Source organism: Phoenix dactylifera, chromosome 1 (genome assembly GCF_009389715.1).
Source record: "Phoenix dactylifera cultivar Barhee BC4 chromosome 1, palm_55x_up_171113_PBpolish2nd_filt_p, whole genome shotgun sequence".
NCBI lineage: Eukaryota > Viridiplantae > Streptophyta > Magnoliopsida > Arecales > Arecaceae > Phoenix > Phoenix dactylifera.
The window spans coordinates 31,384,433-31,406,684 of NC_052392.1; the positions used below are offsets into that span (position 1 = coordinate 31,384,433).

The 22,252-nt window shown below is 35.9% G+C and overlaps 1 protein-coding gene across 1 annotated transcript; it reads right to left on the reverse strand.

The window, feature by feature from the left end:
- On the reverse strand, window positions 1–16,588 carry LOC103704374 (protein S-acyltransferase 8-like). The gene is made up of 5 exons (XM_008787630.4): window positions 16,203–16,588; window positions 6,045–6,230; window positions 4,328–4,624; window positions 1,385–1,618; window positions 1–895 (listed from the first exon to the last, which is right to left on the reverse strand). Exons 1-5 carry the CDS (start codon window positions 16,239–16,241, stop codon window positions 392–394), a joined length of 1,260 nt encoding a protein of 419 aa, XP_008785852.2. The 5' UTR covers window positions 16,242–16,588; the 3' UTR covers window positions 1–391.
- Window positions 16,589–22,252: the final 5,664 nt, after the last annotated feature.

Below are 22,252 nucleotides of genomic sequence, written 5' to 3' on the forward strand. Positions count from 1 at the left end.
TTTTGGATAAAAGAGGAGGTAAAAAATATGGATAACATCGGACATCCTACTACAACAGTGCTTTACAGAAAGAATATGCCACAATTCAGAGAATCCACAGATCAAAGTATAACATAAACAGCAAAATAGAAAAAGAAAACGAAAAAAAAGAAGCAGCCAGCTAGGGCTTTCAAATTCCTTCACTTCTTCAACTGAACTAAACATCAACACATACATGCCCTACTGCAAGAACAAATGAAGCTTGTTACACCTAAAAGACCAGTTCAAGTGCAGAAGCCCTCCTGCCTTTTCTTTCTTTCCCTTCATTTTTTTTTCCCTTTTCTTCCTTTTATAGGATCCGAGCATCTGATAGTATCCCAGCTTTTCACAGTATAAATAGGTGTATGACTGACTAACGTGCATCCTTTTGTAATGGCACTCCACCTTCAGTGGCGGAAGAACTGGTTGCCATAACGTCCGGTAAGATATCCCAGTTCCTGCTTGTCCTACCCAAGCTCGAGTCCCTCACCTCGCTTCTACTAACCGGAGCTTGAGTGTCTGGATCTATCACAAGTTCGGACTCTGAGAGAACACTGTGGATCCCATTGCTGTTTCCGCCACCCATCTCCTCATCTACCTCTTCATAATTACGACGCTGGGAGATCTTCAATAGATCCCCACCTAACTCAAGATCATCTTCGACTTTTGCACGCGGGCCACCAGCTGGTTCATCTTCTACCTCCCTAGCACGGCTGATTGTGGGAGGTCTTGCAACTTCTTCCTGTACATAGGCTCGAAAGTTGTTTCTAGATGGTTTGATCTTTGTGCAGAAAACTTCTAAGAAGTTATTCAGACAACCCAGGTTATAGACATTGGACCTGTTGTCTGCTCTGTATCGGAAATTCTCATAGGTTGTCTGCAGAACAGAAAACTGGTTAATGTACATTTTAAGCTGAGAAAAAGCACAATGCAATGCAGATGGAAAAGGCACAATGCATCCGCTGTACAAGAGCATGATTGTTTAATGCAAAAATTATGTGAAGTCGTCCAAGATGCAATATGAAAAACGTGTATTGTTAAAACCAACATTACAAAATTTTGCGATTCTTGCGTCAATTGATCTGTTTTCCTTTCTTAAAATAATTTCAATAAAAGAAACTCTAAGTTAACAGAGATATACCTCAACATATTTTATGGTCCTAATGGTTTTATGTGCCACCTTATCATAATTCTACTTAAACTTTCTACCGATGCTAATATTTTAATGGTGCATCATATTGTCTGCATATCATAATCAAAACTCAAGTATCTATACTTATCAAACAAACTGCAGAGATACTAGAAAACTAATAAATAAATAAATAACATGCAATGAACCCAAGCAAGCAGGAAGAAAGGGATTCACCTGGTTAGTACCAATAAGGTATAAATGAAATCCAGTGAGACCACCAACAAACCACAGGGAAATGAAGCAATAGATCATCAGTATCAGGGACGCAGGAGACTTTTTGATTGCCTTCCATACTGTAGGATAATCGTTATCCATAAGAAACTTGATGTACAGTGCAGACATTGCAAACACATAGATGCAGAGAAGAGTTGAGGAAGAAACGAAAAAGAAAAAGTATCGATAATTGCGCTGCACAAAGATAAACCCACAAGATTAGCAGACTTATAAATAAGAACTTGATAGATTTGATTATATGTAAAGTTATACACCACTAGAAAGCATGAGAAGAAAATAAGACAAAATAAGGACAGAAAAGTTGCTTAAGTGCAAGAATCATGAAGGAGATAAATACAATTATACACGAGCGAATTAGAAATCAAAAGACAATAATGGAAGAAATATATTACGAAACCCTAGAATCAAAATTCCAACCGATACTAGGACCGTGCACGGGGCAACTAGGCCTCTTTATTTTTTTCAGATTTTGAACTGAAGTTAGCAAAGGATGTGTGCCGACTTCAATTCAAAATCCGAAAATTGAAAAAAAAAAAAACACCCACTCTCCCCTATTCCAACATGAAGAGCAGGATAGGGAGGGGGGCGGTAGCACTAAAAAGAGAGTTTTTTTTTTTTTTTTTTTTGGGGGGGGGGGGGGGGGGGGGAGTATAGGAAGGGAGGGAGAGAAAAGGAAAGGGAGGGAGAGAAAGAGGAAGAAGGAGAAAAGGAGGGCTCAAAAGCCCTCATCTTCAGAGGTGGGGGGCTCAAAACCCTAACCCTAACCCTGTGTGTCAAGGAGAGAGGGAGAGGGGGGGTGGGGGTGAGGACCCGTACCTTTGACGCCTCTCACCATCAAGGTCCGAGCACAGGGGGAGGCAAAGTTCTCGAGCTCGAGGGAGAAATGATAATGCGAAAAGCTAGGTGGAGGCTAGGAACAATCGAAACATAGAAGGATTATATTGAACTGAATTAATTGTTTGAATCGTGCCGACAGCCGACTGGTCCAGTTTAGTATGCCCCAAACCGGCCGGTTTGACATAATTTTGCATTCCTTGCCCAAAATGGTCATGTACATAATAAATCAGGTCATATAATTCTCAAGAGGTACAAAATTAGGTGATAATTTCCATAAGACATCAGACATAGCACCATATCAATATCAATTATGGACGCTATGCATAAAGCACATAAGGAAATGTCAAATTTGCAGCACTAGCACATCTCAAAAACAAAGGACCAAGTTGATAAGAGGCAGGGTAAAGCTGACTAAAGCTGACAACAGGCTTTAAAAGGTAAAGCAGGATAAGATTGAACAAAAGGAACTGAAAGGCCTCAATGGATCATATAAAACCAGATAACCCAAGTGGAGGGCTTGGAAGCTCAATGGAGATGCACTATAGTGCAGTCTGCAGAAGAAGATAACATTCCTCAGATAACAAGATGGCACCTAATCACTTCTTTATCTAAAACAAAAATTATACCTTCTACTTTTATGAAGTCAACAACTGCAATTTTCTGTTTCCTGGCATGTTTCCATAGGTCCACTGAATTCACAAAAATATAAACTGTAGATTGACCAACATCTCAGGGACCATAGAGTTCAAGGAGAGTAGCGACAAAGGATGCTGGATGGCGATCAAACACATGAATGGACACAGCTTTTACATACATGTCTATGTCCATGGCATGAACACAAAACTCGTGTAGTTAATGTCCGATATGCCTCATTTGGTAAGAACAATGTTTTACAAATCAAAAACAACTTATGCCGCTCAAGTTCAACAGAGTTTGGTATCATGCATATTACAATTGTGTTAAGAAATCAGAAGAAAAATTCATCAAGATTTATAAATTCAAAATCAGAAGAACACAAAGATACAGGGGAAAGATCTTTTGTATATCATGAGAAGGAACCAACATTTTTAGCTTAGCAGGACTAAAATAAACATTCTTAGAAATCATCTATGTTTATCTTTATATTTATTCAATTTAAGATTTTGTTTCGAATATGCGGAATCATTTTCTTTGAATTGACTTTCTAGTAGATAGCTACCATGAAAGTAAATAAATACTGGGGCTCAATGAATTGCATATGTGCTCTAGGACTCAATTTGGGAGATCTTCTAGAAAAATTAGGAAATATCAGCTAAATAATATAATTGATTTTAAGCCCATAAATAAATGAAAAAAATATTTGGATAATTAACTAATATGATGGATAGAACCATAATTCTTCAAACAAATTACCGGTAACATATTTAATATAGCCTCGCATACTTTTTTATATATTTGAGCATAAGCTTAAAATGGGATCAAGAAAGTGCTTGAGTGTCAGCTGACATGAATAAAAGTTTTATGAGAAAATATGAAAATGCTGCTAGTAACACTGAGGGAAGCAACTATGTACCCAAAAGCTGACAAATTGTTGACCCCGGGCCTGATGGTTGTGGTTACGATTATCATTTTGTGTTTTTATTACAGTAATCATACATATTGCAATATTAAAACAGCATTAATGCATATATCAAAACCCAGCAAAATGCAATAATTTCTAGGATATGCTTTGAGAAAAACACCCTTAAAAGTTAAATAACTGTTGAAGTGGAATCTTATAATCTACAAAGTGTGTAACTACAACACGTATCATGCATTTTTGGTAATAATACTAATTGTCCATCTAACTAACTAAACAAAATACAAGTTCAAAACAACTGCATACATATTTTGTGAAAGAAAAATGTTCCATTAGGTGTTAAAGGTAAGCAATCAACTTGATCAATATGATGGACTTGTACCACATGCTTACCATATTTTTGCTTGTTTCAATGGCCAAAGAAGTAAAGCAAGTGTTTTGTACATTTTCATGATAAAAAGATGAATACATCAAGTCATGCAACGTACCTGTCCAATGCATTGTCCCACCCAGGGGCAGTGATGATCAAAGCGTTCCACACAATTATTGCATATGGAGCAGTGAGAACAACGTGGAGGGCGATAAACCATACAGGTATCGCAATATTTTACTTTCACAGCCTTTCCATGAACCATTACTTCTTTAATGCGGGGAAATTGTAGACTGGGTGTATGCCTCCCACCAACCTCAGAAGTATCATAAGAGAATTCCTCTTCTGGAGGGTGTGAAGCACGTGGTACAATACCGGGATCTCGAGCTGAAGTCACCAGCAGCAGTAACAAAATCTAGACAAGAGAATTTGGCAAAAATTCACAATATGATTTTGTGTATGTGTGGGTTTTACCACAAAAGTTCAAGATTAATATTACGTGTGCAATAATATGGAGGAATGTTCCCATTATCAATGTTTGAGTTTGAAAAAGACACAATGCTAGTTCTAGTAAAAGGCATACTATTTCTGATACTCTATCTAAAAAAATATATTTTATGATGGAAATTGTTGCTAAAATTCTTAAAAAGCTCCAGTAAGGCATGCATATATGTGTCAAAAGATGAAAAGCTATTAAAAAAGAAAAATCTATAAAGATTTAATGAAATTGTCTCATGATCAAGAAGATTCACCAATCAAACGTAATGCATACAAGAACTAGCTGAGGATCAAATGATACCGACTATAAAATAAATTTTCAAACTCAGAATAACTATTGAGTATGCAAATGAGACAATAAATGAAGGCCACAAGCTATTATTGATAGTGAAATGAAGGAATTTTGATAATAAACCATACAAAGAGAAATCTTTTTGTGTTACTCGAGAAATGAATTGTTGAGGTTACAGGACTGCAAAATGCACTACAACAATTCAAATGCTTCACAGACAAAAAAAATAGATTCACAATTGGGGATTTTGCATTAAAAAACCACTTAATCATTGATTTTGCAAGAAAAGATTTATTATCTTTCTTTGCAAAATGATACATATTTAGGCATCCCCAGACTATTTTGTCCATGGTTCTAAGTAGGTGCAAGACAGTAGTCAAAATAAATGTGCATCAGATACCTAAAATACATGTATCAGGTGTTTAGTAATTGGGTTTCAGAAACTCAGTCGATGCGTATACAAGTGTATTGCTCTGCAAAAAATATTAATCCAACCTTTTATTGCAACTGAATAATAAGTGGATTTTTTATGCCAAATTCACTTCATAATTAGATTTAACTATGTGATTCTCTTACTTTTCGATTAGTGTTAAAAAAGAAGATAAGGGAGACAATGCTGTTAACCTGAAATTTAAAGATGCTGCTCATATTTCATGTTTAGCTGCAATGCAAGAACACCTTGGCCTAGGCAGAAACTGCTTATTTTATGAGTGTACTTGTACTCAGGTAAGAGTTTTATTGATCTCTCAACAAGAAAGAATTACGAACCATAACCAAAACCAATATAAAACAAGGGGCATCCCATCAGTTTGGTAAATTAGTACAATCTCACTCATTAAATGGAAAAGAAAAAGAAAAACTAATGGTCTGCTCACTTTGTAATGAGAAAAACACAAACATCATGTTCAACAAAGATAAGACGATTATTTGTTTATTTTATTAATACTGGTTAGCATTCAGGCATTATAAGGCAACTGGCTATGAAGCTTCGCTTGAAAAGCAATGCCTTAAAGTTCTGGGTTTCAAATGGGCAAAGAGTACTAACGTGGATTGTAAAGGCTATTGCAACCACCAAGACCGCATATCCTGCATTATAGGGATGAAACTTGTGGAGAAGATGTCTCCCAACAAAGACACAGAAGATAACAACGGGAACAACGATGAGCGAAATAGTGATAAACAGTGACCTAGCATCAGGACCAAATATCAGCCTTCCCCTGAAGATGAATACCTGCAGAAGAAAAACATACAAGTTAAACATCTGTTAATTAAGGATGAAAAGGTCACCATAACTCTTTCCACGGGTCATAAGCTGCTATTAAATCTTTTACATCATTAGCTACTCTATAATATACTAATGTGTTTCAAATATCATTTCCAAACGAATGCATGACATTTTGAAATCATAATATGAGGGGAACAAGTGATATATCAAGTGGTGACTTCAAAATAGCAACCAATCATATTTCATGCTCAACCCTCTGGCATGCTAAAATCATGACAACCACCAAAGAACAGCATTGCACCAAAAGTTCAAGACATGATAGAAAAGCAATTAGGCAGACATTGCTAGATGTTATAGTGTTACATGTGGCAGAGCATGAAAGGCCAAGATAATCACAATAACATGTCAGGTAGAAAAATGACAAAAGATAGAAAGCAGTTTTAAGGTTAAAGCTCTTCCATATAACAAGCACCACTTAGATGAAACAGCTTTAGTGAATAAAAGGATTAAAAGTCACAGATATGACCCATGACCAACTTTCAGAAAAAAACGAGCCAGTTAAGTGTGTCATATGTTAGATCTTCAAAGGAAAAAATACACAGAAATTCGTCCATTTGTGGTTCCAATATAAAAGTAAACATTTATAAGATAAATGAAGCAATTTGAAACACATCGACAAGATAATTTTTCAGAGCTCAACTCATAATTGTGACCACAGATGCAATAAAAATTATAAGAAAGTAATGCACTTCAAGATAATTCAAAAGCTAAGTATATACAAATACAAAGGACTCACATCCTGCAGACCGAGAAACCATGCTAAAGCAGATGCGATACCATGTCCCCATGTGAAGAAGGGGGAGGGGTGAAAAATTGTTAGTAATATGAGGTTCATAACATGAACAGTAGAGGTGGTTGGATCAGATGGAACTGGATCAGATTACAGATCATAAATTCTTTCTTTTTCAATATCTTTTTCTAACAAAACAGGGAAAAAGCTATAAGAAGAATAAAATTGCAAATGATCAATGAGTAAGAAACCATTGGACACAATAAGTTCTCTAGAGACCATTTTTTAATTAATTATTCAATATAGTTTATTCCTAAAAAATCATTCAATATAGTTATATGGCATTATTTAAGTTTATAAGGTAAATGTTAATCAATGTCTTCTCAATTATTGAATTTTTTTCAATTATTCCCAATATTGAATGGTTCTTTAAATTATTCTTGATAACCAAACTAATTGGTAACTATTTAATTACTCACAATTTATTCATGGATTTTATCATTTATTCATTAATGTTGGTGCCCCCTTATAAATGAATAAATAAATAAATAAAATCATCACCATGCTGTATTAAGGAACTCAAGCATAGAGCCCATGGCATGTACTTGCAATTTATGCTCAACCTTATATAAACAATGAGACAGTATGCAAGTGGCAAGCACTTGAATCATATATGGCATGTCTAAAATGTAATATATACACAGCAGACAATTATTTACAAAAAAGGAAGACCTCAAGTTAATGTGAGTCGTACATTTACCACAAGAAAGATGGATTGATCCCAAGGAACATCATAGATCCCTTGTAGAAAAGGGAAAGCAAACAAATGTACTAACATGCAGGGGTGGAACTAGGATTCAATTTTAGAGGGGGCCAAGTTTTTGTGGAAAAAAATGTCATTATTGATACAATTGACTAAAAGGATTGAGTCTTTTGTATTTGATTTCCCTATACAATGCTACTAACATTTTAATAATTTCAGCAATATCATATGTTAAAAGAAAAATACCATTCTTGTGCAAATAACATCAACAACCCACATAATATTTTCTTATTAAAGTATTCCATAAATCAGAATATCCAAATAAGGACTAAAATGCACGTACCATCTATTACAAAATAAAAACTTTATAGGCTGATTGAGAACTATAAAAATGAAAAAAATGGTCTCATATTCTTATGATATCAAACAAGACGGGTTTCTTCTCTACATAGGAGGGGAGACTAGCCTGGCAATAAGGGCAACAAAGAAAATGGAAAAAGAGGTGCAAATTTGGGAGAAAAAATTGCTACCAAGGTAAACTATGAAAGCCACTTCATATTTAAATTTCTTTCAAGCAGATTTTTATGGAAAACAATGTCCAAGTTATATTGGAACTCACTATGGGAAATTCTTTTCTTTTTCAAAGCAAATCTTTTGAAATTTTAGGGTGTTTCAAGAGAGCATGGTCAGTCTTGTGCAGGTTGAGAAGCACATGGGGGGCCAATGGATATCTTTTGAAATTTTAGGGGGGCACGTGTTAAAGAATGGAGGGGCCAAGCAATACGATAAGAAAAATTTACAAGAAATTTCTGGAGGCCACGTGTTATAGAATGGAGAGGCCAAGCAATACGGTGAGAAAAAAATACTAGAAATTTCTGCCCTCCCCCCCCCCCCCCCCCCCCCTCCCTCCCTCCCTCCCTCCCTTCAAAAAAAAAAAAGGCACCAAGCTGCCAGCATGGCTCTGCCCCTGCTAACATGGCACAACTATGACAAATGCCTAGATGAGAGATAACCAAGACCTTGATTTAAAAGATGAGTTAAGATAATGCTTGCAGGCAAGATCATAAGAGTTTCCAAATAACAAAAAGCACCAAAAATGACAGATACATATAAATTGCGAACAAGACTACTGACAGAATTCGGAAGCAAGTGAGATAGAATGATATGTAGAAAAACATCATGGAGCATAATCAGCATCTATACATGTGGCATGGTGACCCACTGGGAGTTGAAGGCACAGTCCAACCTAAGAAGAAAGCTTTCAGACAACAGTGTGATATGATAACGACAAATGTCATGACTATAAATGGTTTACACTGAATGGCATTGGAAGCAATACAGATCATAGACTCAAATAAACCAATCGGAAAGATCATGATATATACATTTTCATCTAGTCTTAGATTGATTAATATCTGAAAGATATTGCGAAACGAACTCTTTCAGTAAGCTGAACTACAAATCAATTTGAGCCACCTAAAAAGTTACTATTAAGAGGAACTCTCATAACTCAAGTAAAAGCCTACAGTCTGGGATGTAATTCAGACTAAATTGTAACTTCTAGCCCAAGAACAAAAACAAATTATAAACCCACAAAAATTTTAGAGGTTAAAAGAAAAAACTACAACAATTACAGCCTCCGAATACAATTTTAGCTCTATGATGGATCCTAATGAAGCTACAAATCTACTTCAATATCTCAAGAACTCCTAATCCTATCTCTTTGGGTGTCTGATAGAGAACTAGAGAGAAAAAAATCTCTCTAATTATTGAATTAAACAAGTACCATCTTTGGCTCTAGTTTAGATTGAAATGCAGAAGATGATATCTACAAACCAAAAGATACCATCTCTCTGTTAATTTGAAGTAGAATTTGGTGTAGGCATCTTGTCTTCATCATCACTCTAGAACATGCAGTATGGCAGCACCATAATGTTGCTGTTCCTATGACCTTTTAAGACAACTAGCAATATGGGCACATGCATTGCATGTGTAAAAGGAACTAATAAAAATGAAAATACAGTTATAAGTTATTGAATTATATTTAAAATATAAACATATATAAAATAAAAATAAATCCAAAAGACAAAGTTAATAAACAAAAAAACTAAGGCACACACAATGCATGTCTCGAGAAACTACTGAAGAAAGGACACATTTTACTCCCTTGAATTATTGAAAAAATAGAAAAATTGAATGCACAAAAAATATAAAAATAAAAAAATGGAATAATATTTTGAAAATGGATATTCAATTTCTTAGTACTTACAAAACTTTTGCACATGAAGGGTGGACGTGAAAGAAGGGGAGAGAGAGCGAAAGAGGGGGACAGGTTGGGGAAGGAGGAAGAGAGAGAAAAGAGGAGCAGGTTGGGAGAATTTTTTTCTACAGGAATTCAGATGGGAAGTGAGAGAGATAAAGAGAGATAAAGCGCAATGGCTTTTTTGTTTAGGATTCCTACTAATTTGGGTTTCTTGTGTGACAAAAGTTAAGACATTTGGTCGAGTTATTTTTTTAAGACTCCAACTAATGTATGTCCCCAATCTGAAAACAAAACTTGATCATAATAAAGAATTTGAATACAAATTTTGATTTCAAAGTGCGTGTGCATGAAAGAAATATTAATTGAACCTACATCATTTTTTTTTCTCAATAAATACTAAGCATATTTTAGTCACTGAATTTGATAGATGGAATATTATATACAGCATATTCCTCCATCTTATAATATAGTATATAAAAAGCTTTACACAAAAATTTGCTATCCTTTAAATTTTCTTCAATAAAATCATAAGCAGTTGTCTGGACATTGTTGACTATGTCAATAATGAATTCAACATAGGCCTTGGCAAGTATCACTGCAATTTCTAGTTTTCAGTTTTTCAAAACTAAAACAAGAAATCAAGATAAAAAACCTATTTGGTAGAGTAATTTTCTCTTTTTTGTTTTTAGAAAACTCTTGCCTGGTATTTTAAAAAATGTGAAAGCTATTAAAAGTGGCTTCACTTTTTTTAAAAAAAGAGAAACATGTTTTGTTTGACCCCAACCGCCATCATTACCACCACCTCCATCATAACTGCCCCCATTATTGCCACTGCCACCAAAACTACTGCTTATAGAATTTATGTTTATATTTTTAAAAACAATCATCCATTGCAAACATATTTTATAAATTTAGGAAAAACAAAAGCACCATTTCAGTTTTCAGTTTTAAAAAAGAGAAAACTGGCAGCAATTCCACTGGCAATGAGCCTCTTCCCCCACTTTTTTTTATGTCCAAAAATTGGCACATAGTGGGAAAATTAGGGAAAGTCACCAAACCTTTTACTATTTGGCATGAATTTCGAATATGTTGTAGGGTGGACAACATCCTACAATATAGTTATCTTTTAACATATATTTTTTTATGAATTATTTTTGTTATTTTTGGATTAGATTAATAATAAATAAAATAAATGAAATTTGAGGATGACAAATTGTACCATGTGCATTTACAGTATGCGCATAACCATGGCACTCCAACATCACATACCAATGAAATAAAACTAAACCACTAAAAATACAAAAAAAAAAAGAGAGAGAGCGAAATAGGCTTATCGACAAAGAAACACAAAAAATAGGAAAAAAATAAAAATATAGAAAATCGGACATATGGGAATTCTGATACAGTACCAGGACACAACCTCGTACTAGTGTGCCAGAATGGGATGGACTGATACCGTACCAGTCCGACTGAAAACCGGTCCCACACCAGATACCGGATTTTAAAACCTTGGTATTTTGCTTATCCTTTGAATCAATTAAATATTGATTCAAGTTTGCAAAAAACTTGAAATCAATCTTGAACTAATCTATGATTCAAGCTTGAACTAATCTATGATTCAAGCTAGAATCAATTTGATTTCAGCTCATTTTAGGATTATCTGGTTGGTCAATTAGACTTGTTTTCAGCTCAGTTTGAAATCAATATTGAATTGAGCTTGAAATAATGGTAAACAAATCAAGCACGATCTCAAAATTACGCCCCTAATTGGTAACTGAGCAAGGCTAAAAAGGCCTACAATATTTCTCTTTTCATATCTATTAGAATAAGCAAAAACTAAAGGTCTTGTCGCTTTTCTTCTTAAGAAAGCACTTTTAGTATCACATTGTTTGCAGCAGACATTCTGTTTCCTTTTTTTAAGCTCGAAAGGCACACAAAGGGTTTCTCAAGAACAAGTACATTTGCACTAATCAACCTTTTAGCCATTACTACCTTTACACTGATCAACCTTCTAGCCATTACGTTGCATATAACATCTTACAGCAAAATCAATATGTACCATAGACATAGATAACCAAGATTAGTTATTCAAGACAAAATACAGAAATAAAAAAAAGGGTTTTTTGCATGGATACCCTTCTAAATATAGGATTTTGCGTTAATACCCTTCGAAAATTGATATTTGCATGTATACCCTCATAAAACTCTGTTATTGTACAAATACCCTTAATATAACGGTTGTTCTAACGGTGTTAAAAAAAAATCATATTTATGTTAATTAAAAATAAAGTTAAAATTTGAAATCGCGTTATTAGCCTCACCCTTCTCACACCCCCCACCTCCCCCCCAGCGCCTGGCTTCCCACCCCCCCACGACCCCCCCCCCCCCCCCGACGCCTAGCTTCCCCCCGCCCCAACCCTACACCACCGCGGCGCCCGGCTCCCCCCCCCGGCCCGCCCCCGGCGTATCGGGATTGGGATCGCGATGGCCATGGGGAGCGAGATCAAGATCCCGCAGGCCATGGGGAGCGAGGTCGGCCCGAGAACGCGATGCAGCTCGCTCGCGATCTCCTTCCTCCCTGTTCTCCTTCCTCATTGGCTAGCATTTCCCATCCCTTTAGAGAATAATAAGGCCATGGGAGCAAGCTAACAAGCTCCTAAGAAACCCATATCTCCTTCCTGTCTGCCTTGAAAACCCACCATAAATTCACTTAAAAACGACCAATAGTACCACCGCCCACACACAAAAAAAAGAAGCGACTCTCTTGCTTGTTATCACAAAGCAAACTCATTTCTCTGAGCTTTTGCTGGATTTTAGGTGGCTTTGTGCAGCCTTTATCCTGATTTTGTTTCTCTTTTTCTGTTTCCATTACCACCAACTCGATCAGTGCTGTTAAAGCCACCTACTTAGCATCATTTCTGGTCCTTAGACAAGCCACCTTCTTTCCAACTCAAACCAGCAGTCCTCTCTCTCTCCCTCTCTCTCTCTCTTCTGGGCCCAAGAGATTCTGAAGCAAAGCACAGCTATGTGGAGCTCCTGTCTTCTTCTTCTTGTGGCACAAGAACAGCTGTCTTCTGAAGCCGGGCACCTCGGAGGGGGTGTGGAGGGGAGGGGAGGGGAGGGAAGAGTAAGGCACTGTTGGGGAAGCCAAAGCAGGGGGGTTGGAGGTGGGGAGGGAAGAGTAAGGGTAATAACGTCATTTTAAATTTTTATTTTATTTTTAATTAATATAAATGTGATTTTTTTAACATCGTTAGAACAACAATTATATTAGGGATATTTGTACAATAACAGAGTTTTACAAGGGTATACATGCAAATATCAATTTTGAAAGGATATTCACGCAAAATTCGATATTTAGAAGGGTATCCATGCAAAAAACCCTAAAAAAAATACTAAATAGAACCTAGCTTAAAGTCAAAAGATCTGTAGCTCAGTAACTCCATCGATATCAGATCTGTTTTTAAACTTAAAAAATCCCAAAAGAGTCATCCCATCAAGAAACTCTGCTAGCATTATAGTAAACATAATAGTCAAGCCATTCTCCAACTATTTGAGATTGGAAGTAGGAATTTATCTTCATCAACAATTGTAATAATGATCTATGTCCTTTATACTAAAAGCTTCCTGAAATAATCAAAATTCTGAACTAACCTACAAATCTCAAGGTAAACCCTTCTAAAGCCCTAGCTGTTAGAACTCAGAAGATTGGAAAACAAAACTGAAAAATAATTCAATCCTGAATTCCAAAAATGTAAAGAAACTTACGAATAATCGAAAGAAATAGTAATTTTCAATACTAAAAGACTAGTGTAGAGCTCAATTTACTAAAGAAAGGACCAAAGTTAGCAACAAAAATCCATTGTACATCAAAAGAGGCTGAGAACATTCCTTGTTTCAGTGATTAAAAAATTTAAGAAATGAATTAGACAATTAAAATGTTATCTCAACTTGTTAAAAAAATCATATACATCTTAAAAATGATCCCATAGGTGTGAATGAAGGATGTTCCTAGACAGTGAAAAGATGTTTCCTGAGTAATGTAACATCTTCACATCCTTTATACAATATGAATAGAAGACCCAAAGGACAGACCCATAATGAATTGAAACAATGATAATGATGGGGGAGATGGGATTTGGGAATATCAAACTGTTATAAAGCACCAAAAAACTTCAAGTTCCCTACAAATTGACCCTCATAAAAGGTCCAGGCCAAGTATTTAGGTGAAAAGGCAGATGCACGAAGCTAAGATTGCAAAACTTATTAAACTTTAATAGATATTGTAGTATACCAATTTACTTTTAAATTCCACGGCAATATCTTCAGAATTTTGAGGAAAGGGAGACTATGTAGGTGCAGAAAAACAGTTAACATTTTCTTTTATGCACTTTCCTTGCATCTCTATCTAAAACATCATATGGAGAGAATCAAGAGGCGGCAAAGGGAAGGTCTCTTTATCATTGTTTGAAAATTGAAAGAACAAATCTTGGTGCAGCTGCCTTTAGGTGGTGAGCTATAGACTAAGCAACAACTTGAATACTGCGCGGCCTTTGTGCATGGTGGTCCACTTCGATCCCAATCTAGGAACTTGGGAAGCTGCCCTGCCTAAAATTAATGAAAACAGCATGTACTGATGTGGTTGGGCTGCCAGATCACCTAAAGTGGGACTGTCTAGGAGCCTCGGCAGCTTCCTCAAAGAACAATGCATAAAACCATATGAGAAGATACAAGGGTTATATATCAACAAGACCATTGTGCATATGCCTTAGGACAGTAGGTTTTGACATTTTTAACAATACCATTACTCATTAAGAAAACACATTTATAGGATGGATGTAGCAGACACCAGAAATTAATGACACAAATGCGAGAGTCAGATTCAAACACATGTCCGAGCATCTAAGTCGGCAACCAGAAAAAAGAGATGCTGGGATATTTCAAAAGAAGGAATAATTTCAACCAATTTAATCAAATGTTGCATAAGCATATTAAATTATATTGTTAAAAAAATTAAAAGATATTATTTGTTGAGGTCTTTTGGTATCCATGTTTTTGACCAAAGTCCCAAATTAGCTTAACGATTTCAGAAATAATAAGTTTTGTTCTGGAAAAATAACAAAAACTTGCCTTCTCTAACACATATCATAGTGAAGTCAAAGTCATTGTTGGAAGAATCCAACCCTACCAATTCACAAACCGCTGCTAAAGCATTTGATGAGTATCCAAATTCCAAATATCTCACATTTAGCTGATTCTTCAGATATGTATCCAGCATGGACTATGAGAACCATGCAAGTATCCAGGGAACACAGGATATCCTAGGACTGGATGAGTACACTGTAGGAACTAGGAAGCTTAAGAGAAGCAACTACAAAATGATAAACTAATGGAGAGCCAACGTTGATTAGTAAACAATGTAGAACATAGACCTTAGAAGCCTGATAAGAAGGCTGTTACAGATGCAGGATTGGAAAGGGGGAAAAATGAATGGAAGTAGCATAGGCAGGATTAGGAGCACATTATTCTGAAGAACGAAACTTGTGATAGGAACTTGTGGCACTGTCGGAAACATAAATCCAATGGCAAATAAGTTTGGATAAGATGCCATCTGTAGCTGAATACACATGCTTGACTGACTTCAACAGAAACTCAAACCAGTATAAAGTTACTCCATTTATTACAAGCAAAGCAAGGTCAAATCATTTGTTACACAAGAATCAAATCAAACGGCCAACAACCCCGGATACAACTATTAGTCAAGCTAACACTAAGCATTTAAATTTCACGAACGCTCAAACTAAACAACCATAATATTTTACACATCCTACTACTATATCATGGCATCGAGCAAATTATATTCTCAGTACCGACAAGAATCGATTTTTCATTGACCCTTTCGAGCAGTGAAATCCACCAAAATCACAAAATCTAGCAAAACCCAATTCAATTACCAATGAAACGACAACAATCCCAACCAAAGTCCAGCATATTCCAGCACAATCCCACCACACCCAATACCCAAATCCCCCCAAAACCCCAAATCAACCAGTACTCGCCAAATTAACCAAAACCCCTCTAAATCGACACAAAAACAATCCAAACACTGAATAATACGCCGAAAACAAGACGAAAAAGAGGGGGAGAAAGGCCGTATCTTACATTGTTTCCCTTCCAAACTTGATAGACTCGCTTTGCCATGAAGAACCAAACCCGCTGCGACTACGCCGGAAGGGAATCGAAGACATCGAACTCGCTCATCCTCCTCGAGCCCTCAAAATCGACGAGAAAAGCAGCAGGTAAAGAGATTACAGGTTGGATTTTGGAGCGCTTTTCGGTCTTCCCTTCTGAAATAAGCAGAGAAAGAAATGATTTTTCCCCCCTTTTCTTCCCTCCTCCTCCTCCTCTCTTTCTTTATTTTCCGGGCTTCGATTTTCGATCGAAGGCTGTTGAAAGCTGAGGTAGGGTGAGGTGTAAAACAGGGACTTTTCAGAAGAAAAAAGAAGGCAGTATTCTCTCTCTCTCTCTCTGTTTTTATTTCTCTCTCTTGCCCACGTTCAAGGGGAGGGGTTTAAGTGGGGCTATGCCTCCCTGTTACGCAAGGGGGGATACAACGAAAAAAGGGAGACTTTTAATGAGGTGGGACCGAGTGACTGTTTTGGCCAGACAGGGGTTGTATAGTTCATACAAAAGAAGGCTTTTTCTTCCTTCGACGAATCCACCGTTGGATCACATAATGGACACTTTGAGATCTGCGACGATGAGTCTATCGGAATGCTTTGAGAGCTGTGCGGGTCTCGATCCAGCGGTCGAAATATCAATATTTCTTTCGCGCGAAGGACACAACCCGAACCCAATGGGCAAAGGTAATAATTTATTGGTTTTTTTTTTTTCATGAATACCCCTAAATATTAAATTTTGTGTAAATACTCTCCCCAAATTAATATTTACATATATATCCCATACAACACTTATTTTATTATTCTAATTTTTTAACCATATTTTTTATATGTACTCACACATCTAACCTCGTTAAAAATTAACAATTTTATATTTAAATAACTAAAATACTCTTAATAGATGTTATATAAAAAATATATTTATAAAAAAAGTACGATGAAAGATAAAAAATAATTTTAATTTTTTTATTTTTAATTAAAAAATATAATTTTTATTAATGGTGTTAGCAAAATCGTTATATTAAAAAATATTTGTATATAAATAGTATTTTATGACAATATAAAAATAAATATAAATTTTAATAGAATATTTATATAAAATTAAATTTTTAAAAAGATATTCATGAAAAAAAAAGAACTCCAACTTGCCGGGATAATTTTTTCATTTAAGTAAGGAAGTAATCTATATGGGGATATTTAATTCCTAAATGCACTAGCCTGGCAAGTGGCAGCTAGCTCCCCTCTGTGCTCATCAAAATAAAGTACTGAGTAGACTTAATTAATAAATTAGATTTGCTGAAATTCCATGCCAAAAACAGGATGTTGTGCTAAGTACATTAATCCAGGTAGAGGGGCTTGGATGCTGCCAAGTGGTGGGTAAAAGAGAGTTGTTTGTTTAACCAGCCAAAAACTATCCAAAAAGTTGATGAATAATTTTGTGGGTTGAAAATATGAAAGCCCTTGATGGGGGCCAAAATAAACCATCCTACTCATAATATGGGATCACTCAATTTCAGCCAAATAAACATCAGCACCGAACATGCAAGATCTTGGTCCCGCCGAGCACCCATCCGACCTCGGACCTTACAAAAGGCCGAACCGATCTCGGACCTTACAAAAGGCCGAGCCGACCTCGGCCAGACCTCTCCGCTCAAAGCGTCCTACAAGATCGATCAAGAGCCGAAGAAACAAATATTTATTATTCGATGCTTGGTTTAATTTGCCACGAAGAAGCGAATATTCTTTGCTGATGCTACCAGTATTTTAATTGGAGAACTTTGAATCCTTTTTTTTTTCTTGAGCATTAAGTATAGAAGCCATGCACCACTATATCGGTTATAAATTAAGCATAAAGCCAAGGATCAAATCCAGTGGCTCTAATAGATCATACCCCTGTCTTATGACCTATAATTGCGTGTGAATATAAACAAGCATGAATCATATGAGTACCTGGGTGCCCACTCAAAGTTCATGCTGGTTCCTCTGATTGCAAGGAATTACATTAGGGCTCACAGGCTCACAAATTCAAATAACTAGTGGCTCATGAAACTTCCATTACATCACAAGCTATACAATGTAGGTGGGTGAATCTTGGATGAGAGTGAGATATGGCAAATTAACTAAATATTCTATCATAAAATCGTGAGCTACATTCCATTTCTTTGTCACATAATTTAATGGAAAAGGAGACAAATTAAAGTTCCGACAAAATTTTATAATCTAATCTACTACCACTTCTAAGATAGGTTGCTAACTGACATATCTAAGCTCTTTAATCGTCACATCTCGAGCAAGATTTCTTGGACTTGAAACAATGGAAGGTGCAAGTTTGTTTGGTTTTCTTGGATATGCCAAGTGGCACATTGCAAGTGTTCTTGTTGGTATTCCTACCACTTGGAAAAATGCTTTAGAAGGACATCCAAGTTTGCACCCTCTCAGGGGCCTGCCACGAAGAGGGTATGAAATATGCCACCAAGATGGTAGCATAGATGGAACAGAGCTTTGTTTCCACCGAGATGGTTCAGGTTCGAAACACGCGGGCGTTGATTAAATTTGAAAATCGGATGCCCCATGCCTGACGCTTTCGGTGGGAGCGCTACTGGTCCACTGGTACCGAGGCGGCGCTAGAGTGACGTACTCACACGTGAGTGAGGAACCCAGTAGAGGGAACCCACGGGTCGGAGAGGGTATGCGGAAACTTGCGGCCTGCATCGAACATTCTCTTATGGAAGGAGGACCCAGTAGGGGCTGCTACGCGGGTGAGGTTTTCTCTCCTTCCGCTCCTATTTTTTACTTAAAAAAAAAGAGGGTATGAATTATTGAGGTATTGCCAAGAGTTGATAGGTGTTTAATTAATCAAAATTAGTTTTATGTATTGTGTATCCATCAAAATTAGTTTTTTGTTCACTTTTTGATACTCTTTATGATATATTTTACACCACTTCCATTACATCCAAGTTATGAGATGCATTAGAATAAAAATATAGTAAATTATATGAGGGTCTAGAAAATACATTGTAGGAAAGATTTTAGAGTATAAGATGACTGATAAAAAATAGCTTGTACTACAAACTCATGAAGAGCAAGCATTGGTTCATGATATGAAACAAAAAGGAATCGATCTTGTTGAGAAATTTCTAATGGCTGCCATTAATGTTAAATTACCTCCTAAGTGAAAATTTTTATCTTATCATTAAAACATAAAAGAGAACTTCTAACTATGAATGATTTGATAGTTTCACTTAAATAGAAAAGAAATATATAAGAGAAAAAGATAAATTTTCTAACGATTTCAAACATAAGATAAATCTGGTAGAGGGAAAGAAACATGACAAATTCAGGAATCAAAACCAAGAAAAATATAATAAATTTAAGCTGCAATTAGAAGTTAACAAAATAAAATAAAAATAAAAGTTGCTATTATATTTGTGCTAAATCCAAGCACTTCGCAAGAAATTGCTATTATCGAAAGGATAAGGGCCTAAAGAGTTAGAAGAATCAGCACAGTCTTCAAGTAAACATGGTGTCTGTTGAATCTAGTTCATCTGGGATCAATGAAAGTTTGTTTCTATTAACTTTGAGATAAATCTAGCATATCAATCGACTAATTAGTGAATTGATGCTGGTACTAATGTACATGCTTATACTAATAAATCTATGTTCTTCACTTATCGGGTCTTTAATGGAAATACTGCACCGACGGAGAATTCTATTGCTACATAAGTGAGAGATGGAGGATGAGTAGATTGATACTAATATCTAGGAAGACTCTTGCTCTCCACGAAGTGCAGCATATATCAAAAGTTAGGAAGAATTTTATTAATGATTCTTTGCTAATAAAGGATGGCTATAATAAAATGATCTTTGAGTCAAATAAAGCCATTCCAACCAAAAATCCTACTTTTATTGGAAAGGATTATTGTTTCTGGTGGACTACTTAAATTGAATGTGACAAAAGTTGAGAGTAATAAAATCAATTCTTTTGTTTACCAATCTTGCATCTTCTAATTAGTGGCGTGATAGATTTGGTCATGTAAACCATAATACTATTAAAAGAATGATGAATTTAAATTTGATTCCTAAATATGATATTGATACAAATTAAGAACGTGAGATATATGTCCAATTTAAGCAACCAAGAAAATCATTTAAAATAGTATATAAAAAACTGAACTTTTTGAATTAATATATAGTGATGCATGAGACTTAAACATTCTAACTAGAAATGCAAAAGATACTTTATTACTTTATTAGATGATTTTTCAGAATACTATTATCTGTATCTTATTAGAATAAAAGATGAAGTTTCTTAAATCAGACAGAGGGGGAGAATATACCTCCAATGAGCTCAATAATTTTTTTAAAATAAATGGCATTATTTTTTTCACCTTATCCATCGCAGTATTAGGAAAAAGAATAAAACTTTGATTGATATGATTAAGTGCATAATTAGTAATTCTATGGTATCTAACAATTTGTAGGGAGAAGTTCTTTCATCCATGTGCTATATTCTTAATAGTATTGTTCATAAGGATGCTAACCTAACATCCAGTGATGTGACAAGATAGGAATCCTAATTTAAATCATCTTCAAAAGGCAACTCCTCTATTGCCATTTATTATGGAAAGCTCAAATCTCTATGAGACGAGTTTGTCGAGTAAATCGAGCTATGATTTCCATCAGCCCCATCTTGATCATAGCCACTGTAAACTTCTCGAAGAGTAAAGCATGGTTCATGATGAAGCTCTTGACTATAGATTGCATCTTGAAGTTAGTCTACGAGTCCTGGTCTGACTTGAAGAGGCCTTGCCGATTCATGAGATCAATGTAGTACTTGTAGTTGAAAGTGTTCGAGGACCGGATATCGATCATGATGGTGTTGTTAGTGTTCTTGGCTGATTAGGTACGGTGGAGGGAGTTGGTGAAGCTCTTGTCCATGGTGGGATCCTAGAAGGGGAACAAACAATCGTCGAAGGAGTATATTTGCCAATACCAATGGTGTGGGCACCGAAGATGGCGATTTTTTCTTTTCTTATTTTTGGCTTGAAACTATATTATACTATAAAATACAAGCATCTCTAGCTACGACCAAAACGAACCGGCTAGCTAGGCCACACCCTTATCCAATATCGGCTCGAAATTTTTTTCCTAAGCTCTGGTCTCGGCTTAGACCCAAAAATTTTAGAAAATATAGACCCGACCTTGACCTAATCCCAAGCCCAAATATGGCCCAAAATCCAATCGAGCCAACCCAAATTTAGTCTGTTTGGGCCAAAAATTAGGCCGACCTGATTTAGGAATTGAGTTTAACTTCCAGACAATCAACCAGAATGCCGATTCTTTTAGCATAACCCTTGAATAAATACAACCGTTAGCATTGATAGCTATAATGTCTCGCTCCTAAATACTGAACGACCATGATTAGTCACGTAGGAAGCCACTCGATCTGCTCTCCTATTAGCCTTCTTGAGCACATACTTCACTGCACATGAAATTGTGTTCATCTTAAGTCTCTGAATATCTATCATCGAGGGATGATTAGGCACTTGATGCTCTGGTTTTGTAGAGATCCAGAAGATGGTTGTCTTGGAGTCCCCCTTCCAATATAATGTGATATGCCTACAGGATGGTAGTATGTACACTAATTCCTCTCATACAGTCCTTAATTCGGCCTGTGGCACCATAGTTTTGTATAGAGAAAAATAGCCTGCTGCCACAAAAGCTGTCTTGGAATTCCAAATGATAAAATCTAACCCACTAATCTGATCCTGATTCTTCACACTGTGCTCAAGCTGCTTCCTTTCATGTACAACTAATATATGTAGTTACGCCAAAGGAGCCTTACTTGTATACTTAGAAGTTTTAGTTTGATTGCAAAATAAATTCATTATCATTGAAATCCATTTAAAACATATTTATAATGATCTATTACTCCACGAGAATATGTTTGACAGCCAAAAGGAGCAGCACCAACAAGCTTTTTCTTTGAAAACAGTTTTCTACGCGAGGTTTTACATTATCTAATATATATAT

Coding starts and splice junctions, on each gene's coding strand:
- LOC103704374 (XM_008787630.4), bottom strand. CDS start 16,241: ATGGCAAAGCGAGTCTATCAAGTTTGGAAGGGAAACAAT. Junction 1,619..4,327: donor TGGGACAATGCATTGGACAG/GTACGTTGCATG, acceptor ATCTTTGTGCAG/CGCAATTATCGATACTTTTT. Junction 896..1,384: donor ACCTTATTGGTACTAACCAG/GTGAATCCCTTT, acceptor TCTGTTCTGCAG/ACAACCTATGAGAATTTCCG.